The sequence below is a fragment of the Takifugu flavidus genome, chromosome 5 (assembly GCF_003711565.1).
Source record: "Takifugu flavidus isolate HTHZ2018 chromosome 5, ASM371156v2, whole genome shotgun sequence".
Classification (NCBI taxonomy): Eukaryota; Metazoa; Chordata; class Actinopteri; order Tetraodontiformes; family Tetraodontidae; genus Takifugu; species Takifugu flavidus.
In genome coordinates, this window is record NC_079524.1 from 11,798,494 (window position 1) to 11,812,158 (window position 13,665).

Genomic DNA, 13,665 nt, shown 5'->3' on the forward strand with positions numbered 1-13,665 from the left:
GTTGGGCAGAACAGCACTGCTTTGATGCAGATTCAGGATTTGTTTAAGCGCCACATGCAGCGGGATGTTTACGTCACTGCGGTTTTCTGTTTGGATGTGGATTCTTTCTTGCACCACCGGTGAGCAGCGCAAACTGTTTCTGCTATGCTATAAACGTGTGAGGACTTCTGGCGTGTATGTAAGGCGGAGTGTTTGCGTGGGTGGGGTTCCTCAGAGCAGAGGGGGTCTCTCCACTGAGCCCGTGACTCAGAGATGTGGTTCCTCATGCAGCCCACACAGCTTTAAAAGGCATTCAACACACCACTGTGTAACTGCTGCACAGGCTGGTATCACTGTATTAGACCCTAAATGTGTCCGTACATGTACAGTGTGTGTGTGTGTGTGTGTGTGAAGCTGAATTCCACAGAGTCCCACTGCTGTTATACTGTTGGCTTCAAGCTCAGCCTTCAGGTTTTAACTTGACTTGGAGACATAAAGTGTGACTATAGCTGGTATCGGTCAGGATTTTTTTTATGCAAATATAAAAATCCAGAGATTTTTTTATCTACATAAAATCTGAGGAGTAAAATGAATCTACTGTTAAACCAAATTGTACCATAATCAGGAAATATCTCTTTTATGTGGAGGGCCAAATCACACAACTGAAGCAGGATGACTTTATAAGGAAACCCTGTGTATTTAGAGTGGTCTCTTTTCTCCCTACACAAACCAGAAGGATGTAGACCGAAACTAAAACTAAATGCCGTGCAAACCACTGAGACTGCTGGCACATATGAGATGCCAAAATTGCCTTTGCAGTTCCTGTTTCTGTTTCAGAGAAATGATGGAGGCCAACAGCAACATGTTGGGGACCAGAAACTTAGACAGCCGGACCTACTGGTTCACCTAAATATCTACAAGCATCGATGTGTTTGAGCGTCAGTGTGCGCTGAAAATTCAAGTTAAACTTGAACGCCTGTGATTTCAATCGCTTTTGATTTTGCTGAGTAGAGAATTGCATTAACATGCAGCAAAATAAAAAGTATTAATGACTCGTAGTTCTGGCTTGAAAACTGTCGTTGTGAGTCAGCAAGGAGGACAAGGTGACTGGTATAAAACAGAAACGAAACACCACGTCACCACAGAGGACGAGTTTGGTGAGCATGACAGTCAGTTTCTGTCTGTTGGGATCATCTGAAGCAACCGTCACGTACACACTCCACACGCGCACGTGTCCCCGCACATGTGTGCGCGCTTATACCTTCGTTTCTATTATCTTCACGTAAAATTGCTACTGATGCCACAAACCATCAATCAAACAGTCCATTCTGAGGGGCCCAGTGGTTAAATCTCATAGTCAAGTGTACAATTTTTAAGCATCACATGTTGATTTTATTTGGTGACCTCACTCTCCTGTTGTTTGGTGTTGCATTTCCATGGAAGCAAATGCACCTGTCACTAGTGATTTGATCATGGGGTGACAGTCATCATTGCCTACAAACCCCCCCCCCTCGAGGCAGGCAGACCTTCTGACGAATGCTTTGTTGCATAGCCTTTCAATAGAAGGAGTCATTTTTGTCACATTCAAGATGTTTCATCACTTTTACATTTAAAGGAAATATCCAGGAACAGATGTGAGACATTCTTAAGTTTAGTTAGTTTGCCATAATAATAAGATGGGTGGGTAGTTGGATGGGTCTAAAAGCTTCTGACCATCCAAAGGTTTGGCTGCAACCTTTTCATCTGAGCTCAGAAATGGGAGTCCCTCTGTCACTTCATCCTGTTTCATCCAGTGTCATTAATGAGAGGGATCTTTTTGTCAGACCGTGTGATCAATCCGTTACACTTCCTCAGTCTCTGGGTTTTTCCGTGGGTCAGTTTGAGTGCAGCCGTTACAGTAGCAGAGAAAAAGCCAAAGCCGTGACACAACAGCGTGACCTCAACTCTCCCGAGTGTTCTCCAAACTCAGATGAGCCGCTGACGTGGATCGGCGGTTACTCAGAGCACCGGGGGAGCATCGGTTTGGTTTGCTACAAAGTGAACTTGGGTGTGAGATTCTGCTGCTCTCCAAACCACCTCGAGCCTCCTGAAATCAGATGCAGCTGGGTCGTGCGTAAGGTTCTTCCGCCCTGGCTCCTCCCGGCTCTCAGCCCTGTTAGTCCAATCAGACGCAGACGGAAAATTACGATATGGCAGAGACAGTTTTCTGCTCTGACGGGAGCTGAGGCTGAAACATGTCCTTTCTGTGTTTAACACTTTAATGGTCGACAGGCTGTGTGTGCGTTCATCTTCTCACAACAAAGGCTGATGTAAATTAACAAATGAAAACTATACATTTGTTTAAACCAAGACTGAGACTTTTATAATGTGATCGTTTTTGAGTGGAATGTACCATCTCCAAGCGGCGTTTGTGAGGTCATGAACCAGGAATGAATGGTCATTTTTATTAGTCGATAAGGGACAGAGTTTGATGCATAAAAAGGGGCTCAATAAAAGCGTCTGTCAGCACAAACAGCGCTGCTGCCGGATCGCTTTGTGTTTCTAAGGGATTTCTCTGTTGGCAGAGGGGGAAGTAAACACGGCCCGTCGCCTGATGGACGCTGTCCTGTTCTGCACGTAGACCCTTTCACTTGAGTCATGAGCCAGCATGGCCAGTCAAAGCCCCCTTTGATCAGAATTACCACACAATGGTGACCCACATCACAATGTCGCCATAACGACCTGGAAGCCACGTGCACGCTGAGCCGAAGCTTATTGGAGCTCGAGACCGGTCCGAAGGCTCTGAATCCTCGACAGTGAAACCAAACAGGGTGGAAAGTAAAACACACCACATGGTGCAAACTGTAATCCTGAGTCAGCCCAAAGTCTGGAAGTCGCTTTTAGCTCATCGAGTGTGTGTGTGTGTGTGTGTGTGTGTGTGTGTGTGTGTGTGTGTGTGTGTGTGTGTGTGTGTTGGGATGTGTTACTTAATTCTGTAAACGGCATGGAAGTTTTGAATTCCAGACAGAGGAGAAAGTGAGGTCGGTTCCCGTCGCTGCTGGAAATGAAACACATACAAAGAATGCTGACTTTTTTTGTTGTTTTTTTTAATAAAACTGAGGTTTTTCTTGGCCAGAGATGTTTTGCAGCTGTATTCTCCTGAATACAGTACAGCTTTACACTGACAGTCCCAGGTTCAGAAAAATTACATTTATGGACAGAGAGAAACTGTCTTGTCATTGATTTACTGTAAAGGGGAAGAGAAAACCGATAACTACAGTTAAAGCCGCAGACAAAAGATATTTGGGTCGACAGGCATTTAGTTGCCTACTTTCCAGGATTCAAGGTTTTCCAGGATTCCCTTCCACCTTTCAGTGTCACACAACTGTCACTTGGGTGAAAACCACTTACAGAAGACTGGATATCTGGGACAGTGGGCTGGATCGGACCCATCAAATCATCCCTGAGTCAGCCCACATTTCATTCACCTTTGGCGCTGGTGGGGACGATGACGACGTTGGACTCACTGTGTCTGCACCTATGGGTGAGCAGTCTCACGCTGAAAAGCCTCGATGTCATGGCGACGGTGTCCTCACCCTGTAGCATGTTCACATGCTTCTGATTCCTTCTGCTGCAGCTCACAGAAACAAAAGGAACTTAAAATACATGTCAGCTATGTGTGGCATGCCCTAATAAACAACACAGGCTTCCTTGAAAGGGTTCTGGTGCGACTGGAATTTCTAAGAAGCGAAAAGGGGACACTATCTGTATGAAACCATCTGATGGGAGATGTCTTTTTCATTCATCTAAAACTTAATTTTGGCTCAGTCTACCTGCATCACTGCTCTGTAGATGTAGACTTTATGGCAACACTTCCTCTATTATCCACAGTAGAGCTGCGTAAACATTAGTTTCACAGGTTTAAATATGTAAAGTTGGCTAAATCCTGTGGCTTCATTATTGTACTTTGTCTTCCTGGATCATTCTATTCTCTAAGCCGACTGGATAAAAATAGATTTGTTTCTGGTCACCACTGTTAGGCCTAAACTGCTTTGAGCGAGTGGGTGGGAAAAAAGCAATTCCCAGAAATAAAGTAGTAGAGTAAAACAACAGGAAAGTTGGTGGGAAGTACAGAAAGGCCCTATTTTACTGTGACTGTACAGGTCCAACATGTTATTAGGAGGCTTTGCAAGGAATATCCGTGACGCTCCTTCGGGGGGACTTCTGAATAATACTTGAGATCTGTGCGTACCGCTGGTGGTTTGATGTGTGGATTTGGTGGAGTTCTTCCCACTAAAAAGAAGGTTTGTTGGCTGGCTCTTTATCTGGCTACTCACTGTCATCAGCATCATCTGGCACTAACGTTTCTCAAAGTCCTCCCCAGACAAATCCAATATTCAGGATTCCGTGATGTGTGAACACTGGGATGTGTTTAATGGTCCCTCTTAATCAGATTCTCTGATTCTTTTGTGGGGAAAAACATCATGTTTTGCTCCCAGGACATGATTTCCTTCACTGTGATGCACACAACTGTGCAAAACGGCCTCAAATCACATGACCTCCGAGCTGGTTGCACCAGATTCTATTTGCATTCATTTTTCCCCAGATGCCAGCTTGACCAGGGCTTTCGGTAATTTTTTAAACTGAAAATATTTACTTTCCTGCTTTGCATCCTGGATTCAAAGAGAATGGTGTTTCATTGGGGGAGGGGGTTTGTTTTTATATGATGAGGTAAGAGCTGACAGGCCGCTGACAGGCAGATTCGGGAATTCAATGGAAGTATGCTTTCATTGGCTAAACCCTGATATCTCCATGGAAGTACCCGACAGGATAGGGGAGGAGGTCGAGAAGCTGAGCTGCCATCTGCTAACACATGTATTTCATGTCTTCCTCTTTGGGGTTTTCACAGATGCAACATCCTGTAATCTAAACATTCAAAACAGTTGGGTGACCAAACGGGAAAAAAAGCGTGAAAATTCCCCAAGAAGGCAATCAGAGCTATTTTTAGGATGAGCGTAATCACAAGGAAGCCATCATGGGGACAGCTTTTAAGCAAGTCTGATGTCTTAATACAAGATAAATGTCTATTTTGGATCAGAGTTGTTGAGAAGGATGTTTTTAAATGTGGGAAATGAATGATAATAAGCACCACTCTTACATTTCATTTATTTGAACCCTGTGTTACAACGCTGTGTCCACTTTTACATCATCTATGTGTCACATCCGACATCCAAACATGAAGTCTCTCAGAAGGGCATCCATGCAATCTTGCTCAGGCTTCTGAGGTCTTCAGTGATGATCAGGGGGAATTTTCCAGCGGAGTGGCCCTCACATGTGACTGGGTACATACTGTGTGCAGCCATGTTTACTGTCAACCTAAACCTTTTCCGTGCTTTGCGTCACTCCGTCACATGAAAATTGAATGTAGGTTTTCCAGTTTTACACACACGAAGAGTCTGGACGTTTTATCATCTTTTATGATAATTATTAAGGCATTTTCCACAGAAATAAATGTTTTTTGTTTTAACTTTCAATATTGAGAGCAATATTGGTTTAAATATCTTTAAGTGGTTTGTTAGCAACAATGCTGATTCCTCCTAATCCGCTTTGTGCCATCGTTCTCTGGAATTCGATGAGTGGACTTCTACCGCAGAAAAGTGCATTTAACTGTGTTATTTTCTAAATTGAGCAATAAAGTGCGTTGGCTGAACCTTCAGGGAGTGGCCTGCTCTCCATGGGCGTTTCTAAAAGTACAACCTGGTCTACAACTTATAAAATGTGAGCACCCTGCCGGTTCAAGGCTATCTGACTTCGAGTTACGCGACAGAGGGCTACAAAACGAAGGTCAAAACTCCAGCAGAAATGTACTCACGAACAAACACCATGACTTTGACCATCCAGCAGGAGCGCTTCGCCTTTGCCGGGATCCGCAGCACGGAGCCCGAGGTCTTCACCTTCGAGCAGGCGCCGGCTCAGGCCACCGCCGTGCGCTCCTACGTGCCCATTCGGCCGAAGAAGCGTTGCACTCGGGTCATGTACCCCGCTAAAGTCCGCATGCACCTTCCGCCGCCAGAGAAGAACCAGGCCAAGCGCTGGTTGGTGATCCTGTGCCTGGTGGTGCTGTGGCAGATCTACACCGAGGAGCCCAACGCGGAGACGCCGCTGGCCACCGCCGACGGCCCGGTCAGCGACTGCCAGGGCTTCCCCTTCAAGTCAGCGGAGGAGAAAGGCGACTTTCCCAGCAAAGCCGAACTAATCTCCGGCTCAACACCCAGCTCCGAGGACGCCAACTCATCCGACGCACAGATGGTGCCGATCGTCACCTGCTCTGAGCCCCAGGAGAAGGCGGAGAGCAGCCGGTACGAGCAGCAGGGGAGCGGCGCCGGGAAGAGCATGGTGGCTTTGCTGGTGTACCATAGACTCGGCAGCGACAGCTAAGACTCTAATCCTTCTTCAGGGTTCGAACTTGTACCAAGTCGGGGATGATCCCGAAGCAGCTTCAAGAGAGCACCGATGCGCCCTGTGCAGCGAAGCCGAAAAGAAGCGCCGACTTGTCCCATCCGGCGGCCCCCTGAGAGCGGAGATGGAGGGTCGGAGACGGGACACGGGGGGGAAAACGGAGAAAAACTGTGAACAATTCTAAAAAGCCTGAAACTTGAAACCAAGAAAACTTGAACTTTTATCTCAGTGTGACAGAATAATCACACAAATGTACTAATGCAATAACGCGCCTGTGCGAGAATGGTGTTTAAAAAAAAAAGCCTAAAAAGAAAAGTCGTTACTGTAGGCTGTAAAGCTGAAACTGTTCTTCTATGTTGTGTTATGTCTTATTTAGTATTTATTTTATTTACTATTTATTGACTCATAATTTTAATAAAAAAATATCAACATAAACTGCTTTTTGGCTTTCAAGTGATTGATTAATTTCATTGTTGGGAGGGATTTGGATATGATATTAAACATATTATGTTACATTTTATACATTTCAGGATATGTGGCACAATAGCTTCATTGCAATGGTGAAAAAAAACTGCATCAATTAAAGTTTCTAAAAATCTACAGTGCTGAAATAAAACAGCTGCCTTTAACTTCATTTCAAACCTCTCAGAGTTGTTAATGTTAGAAAATAAAACTAAACATATAGGACAGGTATTGTGGCATATTTGACACAAAACTAAATGTTCTCTCTCAAGCTGTGATGAAATGATTGTGCCACACAGATCTCTAGAAAATCGCTGCTGCCTGAGTAAAAATGCTCTGCGAAACAGATTAAATCTGGTTTCACAGGAAGGAAATCCTTAAAATGTTGAGTTACAGTTTGACACCAAAGTGTTCCTTGCAGGAAATGTGTCCTCTGCAGAAGTGCTTTCATTATCTTCACTCCTGCCAGACCCATCAAATCTGATATATGCTGAGTGTGGTGATGACATCACATCTGAAGTGACTCGACTGTTGTTTCAATGATGAATTGCTGCATTCCTGTGCATCCGATTGGGAATCCCTTAAGATGAGGCCACTGTTCCTCCTTGCATTCGATTGCAGAAACACAAATGGTTGTCAGATAAAAATACATGGGTGTCAGTGAGACATAGTGTTTGAGATTTTAAAACAAATCGAGGGCATCTCTGCAAACAGAACACCGTAGAAACAGAGGCGCTTTGGTTCATTCTGAGCAGCCATGCAGAGAACGAACGCCAAATAAACAGTGCTGAGTTTCTTTGATCGCCAGCCTGTGTGTGTGGGAGAGAAAAGTGGTTTGTAGCTAAAGAAAATCATCTGCTTCTTGTTATATAAGTCTGACCAATCAGAGATCTCTCACTAATCGACACACTGATGACGTCTGTGCGACCATCAAACAGTCTAAACAGAAGACACTGTCAGCAGGAAGGTTGAGCTTTATCTCTGCAGAGATCCGTCAAGAAAAATGTTTACAGACTTGGCAAGAAGAAGAGACTTTTTTCTCATCAAGTAAAGAGATAGTTGTTTAATGGTGACGTGGCCACAACTTAGGTTATTAAAATGTCCACTAGGATTTAGGAATAGGCCAGGCTTTTGTGGTTTATGTGCAGAAATCTTTCAGCAGGAAGGAAAATGTTATTGGAGTTTGATGTTCACCCATGCGTGTAGCTATGGGAACCAACCACGTTGACTGACTGTGAACCACAACACCAATCAGAGCTTCGGCAGTGTTTCAATCGTGCCACGTGTTCACGTTATGTAATTTAAATAAAGAATGTTGCGGAGCTCAATTCTCTTGTCCAAACGTGCTGGAATCGTATTCACTGAGATGCTTTCATTGAGTCATAATGGTGGTCCAGTGGAAAATTACAGCAAAGTGATTTATTCTCTTCAAAGTTTTAGTAGAATTAGAGATTAAATGATAAAGCTAATGAAATTAACCTATTTGTTCCTTATAAACTGAATGTTTTTTTTATTGTGGTACAGTGGGACCTCTACTTACAAACGTCTCTACATGCGAAATTCTCAGGTTACGAAACGTCTCAACGGGAAAATATTTCCTCTTCTTACGAAAGAAATTTCAGGATACGAAAGGTAAAAATACGCTACCACTGCTACTCGCAGCTCGCGAAGTTTAGCGAACGCAAACATGCTTGTAGCTGCTCTGCCATTGGCTATCGCCTAGCATCTTCCTGTAACCCATTGGCTGTAGCCCATTTACAACTTTGTGTGTATCCCAGCATCTTCTTCGTCTTCGGGATTTATTGTGGGTGTTCGTATGTTTGTCCATTAGATGGCGGTGTTACCACAAGTGTTAACGTTTGTTGCTAGTAATGATGTAAGATTAATAATGTAAGATTAGCCTGTAATGAAGTTCATTTTGTTCCTGGAGAAGCCTTGCACTGAATTCCTACATTTATTGTGCGGTAATCTAATTCTAACATGTATTTGTTACATGTTTTGATGCATTTTTATGATTTATAAAAAAAAAAAATATGTCCGAATTTTTGGGGGCTTGGAACGGATTAGGGCAGAGGTGTCAAACTCAAATACCCAGTGGGCCAAAATTCAAAACTGGGACAAAGTCACGGGCCAACATTGATATTTATTGAAAAAAAATCTTCCTCCAGTTATAACGCGGAACCTTTTGTTATGGACCCAACCTAGTTTTGCTCAACAACTGAACATGGAACAAGCAAAGCTTAACACAATACAACATATAATTTATTATTGCACACATTCAAAATCGAAATTCAAATGAAAAAAACCATCACTGGCATTCATTTCTTCTCTTTTAAATTTCAACAGTAATCTTTTTCCATTGTAAGTTAATGTAATGTAAATGTAATGCCTTTTCATCTCTTCTACTTTCTGGCGCCTTTGAGTCATTTCCAGGTATTTGTGCTTGTCTTGGTATTCCATTTTATAGCGTCATCTGTTGTTATTCTCCTTGTAATGCACATTGGCTCCACATACAAGACAGGCAGGTCTCTCTTTTACATATCTAAACAGATATTCTGCCTCCTACCTGTTCAGAAAGGTCTTATTTTCTGGCTTTCTTTTTACCATTTTTCAGAGGGGTAGTGCGGTGCCAGAATTAGCATTAGCATATAAGGTCGCTATGACTGCTTCCTCTTTCTTGGTGGTTCGCAAGCCACATATTGATGCATTACCACCATCAACTGATGTGGAGTGTAGATTTTCACACAAAAACACTAGCAGAGCATTCTGGTATTTGTTGTATTATCACATGCGCTTTAAGTGATAATACCAGCGGGCCAGCTCTAATAGTCAATTGGAATGGCTTCGCGGGCCAAATATAATAACATTGCGGGCCAAATTTGGCCCACGGGCCAGAGTTTGACACCTATGGATTAGGGCATTTACATGGAAAACGCATCCCTACTTACGTGATTTTCAGGTTACGAAACAACTTCCGGAACCAATTAATTTCGTAAGTAGAGGTCCCACTGTATTTACTTTTAAATATTAGCCTTTTATATTTTATCCTGTGCATCTTTTGCCACGTTTGTAATTAATGCCATGTAATTGAACCATGTTAGCGAACCTGGTCGTATGCGAGCGCCCCTAGTGGCGAAATGTAGAACTGACTTATGTGACCAACGTGATCACATAATCATCATGAAATGCCTTCTACAAGCATCTGTTCTCACATATAAAGTTATTTTAGCACTGAGGGGCTCTGTTATTCACAGGATTTACTGTACAGTTTTCTTGTATCATGTATCCAATAATTGATGCTAATCTTGGAAACTGCAGGTCAGAATGAGCAACTTCTGGAGACGACCTCTGGAAATGTATTTTCATTAGAGGTCATATCCATTTGATGAGTTTAGGTTCCAGGCTACAATTTTGTGGTGCCCTTTTACTCTGTGACGGGACACGTGTTAAATTAGCTTTATTTAGAAATTGTATATGCGTGGATGGTGAAGTTAATATAAACGGTGATGGTCAAAATTTCACAACCAAGCATCCTTTTAAATGTCTCACCAAACAGCCGCATGACTTCATATTTAAGGGCTACGTTATTCTTCTATTTTTATCAGGATTGTCTGAATAACAGGCCGACATCACTGAAGGTTAACCGCAGTGTGATAACACGCTCAGCTCTGCAGGCATCACAAGTGTCAGCCCTCAACACACACACGCACACACACACACACACACACACTCACACATACTGCTGTAATTCAGCCTAACCGCGGCTAAGTGTGTTCCTTTTTGCAGTAAAAGAAAACTCTGACTGCTCACGTGTACTGCAGAGGTGACCTCAGCGACCAGCTGCCGACAGGAAGTCATCCCACACACACACGCCAGCACACCATAAATGTGCTGCGGGAATCTCCCTGGAAACTGTTGTCGTGATAGCTTTTTACTCAAATGAGAGGCTACTGCAAACACACTCCATCTGCTGTGAACACACTAAAACAAACACACACTGCAGCAGCTTGTGTTTGTGTTCAATCAAATGAAAAGTAGATAAACACGAATGCACTTTTTTGCCACGTTAGATATCTTGCAGCATTGTTTTGGTGGTTCCTGCAGGGGAACTAGAGGGAAGCAGATAAGATAAGAAGGAAACAGAGGAGCTGCAGGCAAAAACCAGTTTACCCACTTTTTCTTTCTTCACTCCTGCCCGTGCGTTAATGCTGCAACTTGTGTCATCTTCCCACCCATTAACACATTTGGATCTTTGTCGAAATTGGTGCATCAACTACTGACTACATGAAGCTAGAAAGAATCACAACCAGCACAATATAATGGGTGTTAGGAGTTCCCGAATGTTTGCCCCCCCTTCTGTTTTTTGTTTGTGTGTCTGTTTACTTCCAGGCTGGGCAGGGCTTCTTCCAGCTTCTCTCCTGTCAGGCGATCAACACACCTTCAACTCATCTCCAGCTAATCACCCACACCTGTCTCCTGCTTTAAAAGCCTGGACCACTTTCGAATCATCGTCAATTTGTTGTTAACCCCCCGTGGTACAGCCTGGCTCCTGTAACTCTAAACGCAAGTTTGTTTCGTGATCCCTGTTTCCAGTTCTGAACTGATTGTTAGTCTCTCCCGCAGATCGCCTTTCGGACGCCTGTTCGCACCACCCAGCCTGCTCCAGTTTGACCGTGTTTGTCTGCCTCCAGCACCACTTGGTTTTGCCCTGAACCAACTTTCAGAAAATCTTAATTCCAACCTCACCCAGTCGAGTGTGTGTTGGCATTTGGGGGGTCTTGAGTCGTGTCTGCAGTGCCCAACAATGGGGTTATAAAGTTTAGGCAAAAGTTGAAATATGATCACAGAAAATCATATAAATACATCATATCAGGAGTCGACGTGATAACTATCATACTTTATTTCTCCAAATAAATATATATGTAATAAAGTACATAATATGTGTTTTTTTTGTATTTTAGTTGACAGTATTATATCGAATTACTTTGTTGTAGAGGTGTACTGGTCTTCTTTCACTTATTGGATTATAGATTATTTCACATTGACATTTTCATCATATTTTTCTACATGGAAATATATTTTACCTATTTAAAATTACTAAACTGGTTTATATTTTAATCAAGGCTGGAGAAAGAAGGGTTTTTAATAACAGAAGCTAAAGGATCTTATTTTAATTGTCACAGTGAGTCAAGCAGGAAGGCCAATAAAGAGAACAGAGGACAAAAGGGTTTTCCACTCTATCCGCACCTTCTCCACCTCTCCAGGCCCTCCTCCTTTTTTCCCTGGAAATATTCAGGCTGTGAGTCATTGCTGGCAAGTATCAAGTACAAACCGGAGCAGAGCAGAAAGAGGAAGCTGATGAAGGAGGAGACATGACAGGGCAGGAAGAGATGAATGATTTTGGTGATTCCCATGAAATATCTAAGGAAAGAAAAGAGGAAATGAGGGTTTCTCCATGAATCAAAATCCCGTTAGTTGTAGCAGAAGACAGCAGAGTAAAGTAGACAATAAATCCACAACTGCTAGACAAAATGAAGTTATTTTGATAGTAGTCTTAGTATTTGACATTAAACAAGTTTATTATATTTGTGAAATAGAGATTCCATTATCCATCTTAAAAGTTCTTTGTCAGGTCAGTTATCACATATTTAGTTACTGAATAGAAATGATTTAAATTGTGATGTTTCTGCAATAAATTGGCATTATTTGTGGAAAGAAAGGGGGAGTAAAAATATACAGTGATTTATTAATCTCTCCAGAGATTGATCTACGGCCTGAATTGGACAGTCATGTCCTCAGAGTGAAAACCACGCCATTAGAAAACTATTTGGAGTATTTGTGTAAAGGGCAACACCTTTAACTCCACTGGAGTGGAGCTCCACTCAGGTATAAACTATAGCCATACATGACTGTTAGCGTGCCGCACATAGCAGAGGGAACAGAGGCATGATGACATGATGTGGCACACCTCACCTGTGGCACACCTCAAATCTACCTTGAGATTTTTGGGATTACACAAGTGTTCTTCATCAGAGCTAATATTTGAGGTACGGTAATCAAATTAAATCAGATTTATATAGATCCCTAAACCACAAACAATATTTGACAAACAATAGGGACCCGTTTCTCTGGGACAGACAGACCCGCAATAGATGCCTCTTGAGAAAATCAAAATTAACATCAGCCATAGTTCATGATAGTTACAGATATAGGAGTTAACTGTTATCTAATAATCTGTCCATGGAAGAAGCTATCACTGGTACCACAAAGGAAGTCCAGGGGTCAAGATCAGAGAAAAGTGCAGATTACTGATGTGAACCCCAGTTTAAACTGCTCTAAATGAGTGGTTTACCAGCCCAGACCCAGCCCTATATTTCCATATCTCTTGGTTTATTCTGGCACACCCTAGGCAGGCAGAGGAGGAAGTGCTGTGATGAAACGGGATCTCGCCTATCAGTGATGAAACTGTTTTGAAATTGCGGTTAGCTAGTAACATCTGCCCTTCAAACACATTTCATAGGAAATATGTCAAAGTTCTTCCCAGTTAAAGATAATTTAGACAAAAAACAATGAATTGGCAGATGGAAACTAATCAGTGGAACCTGTTCACCAGCGTCAGTTCCTCACGACGTTAGTCTTGACAAACTGGAAATACATTTTGAGGACAGAACTTGGCTGCATTTTAGCTCATAAATTTAAAGCCAACAGTTCGTATGTCTGACATGTCCCTCCTCTTTGGCCTCAGGTCAGGAATGTTGGACGAGAGTGAGGAATACGCCGAGGCAT

At 42.8% G+C, this 13,665-nt stretch overlaps 1 protein-coding gene and 1 long non-coding RNA gene across 3 annotated transcripts; both read left to right on the top strand.

The window, feature by feature from the left end:
- The first annotated feature begins 5,405 nt into the window (after window positions 1–5,405).
- Window positions 5,406–6,852, top strand: ier3 (immediate early response 3). The gene has a single exon (XM_057033530.1). The coding sequence runs from the start codon at window positions 5,821–5,823 to the stop codon at window positions 6,394–6,396; it is 576 nt and encodes a 191-aa protein (XP_056889510.1). The 5' UTR covers window positions 5,406–5,820; the 3' UTR covers window positions 6,397–6,852.
- A 1,031-nt stretch (window positions 6,853–7,883) lies between these two features.
- LOC130525818 (uncharacterized) lies at window positions 7,884–11,809 on the top strand. 2 transcript variants are annotated; one of them, XR_008950592.1, is made up of 4 exons: window positions 8,196–8,293; window positions 8,447–8,511; window positions 10,666–11,414; window positions 11,503–11,809. It is a non-coding gene; the product is annotated as an uncharacterized LOC130525818 (long non-coding RNA). The 2 variants fall into 2 exon arrangements; XR_008950591.1 differs by having other exon boundaries at window positions 7,884–8,511.
- Window positions 11,810–13,665: the final 1,856 nt, after the last annotated feature.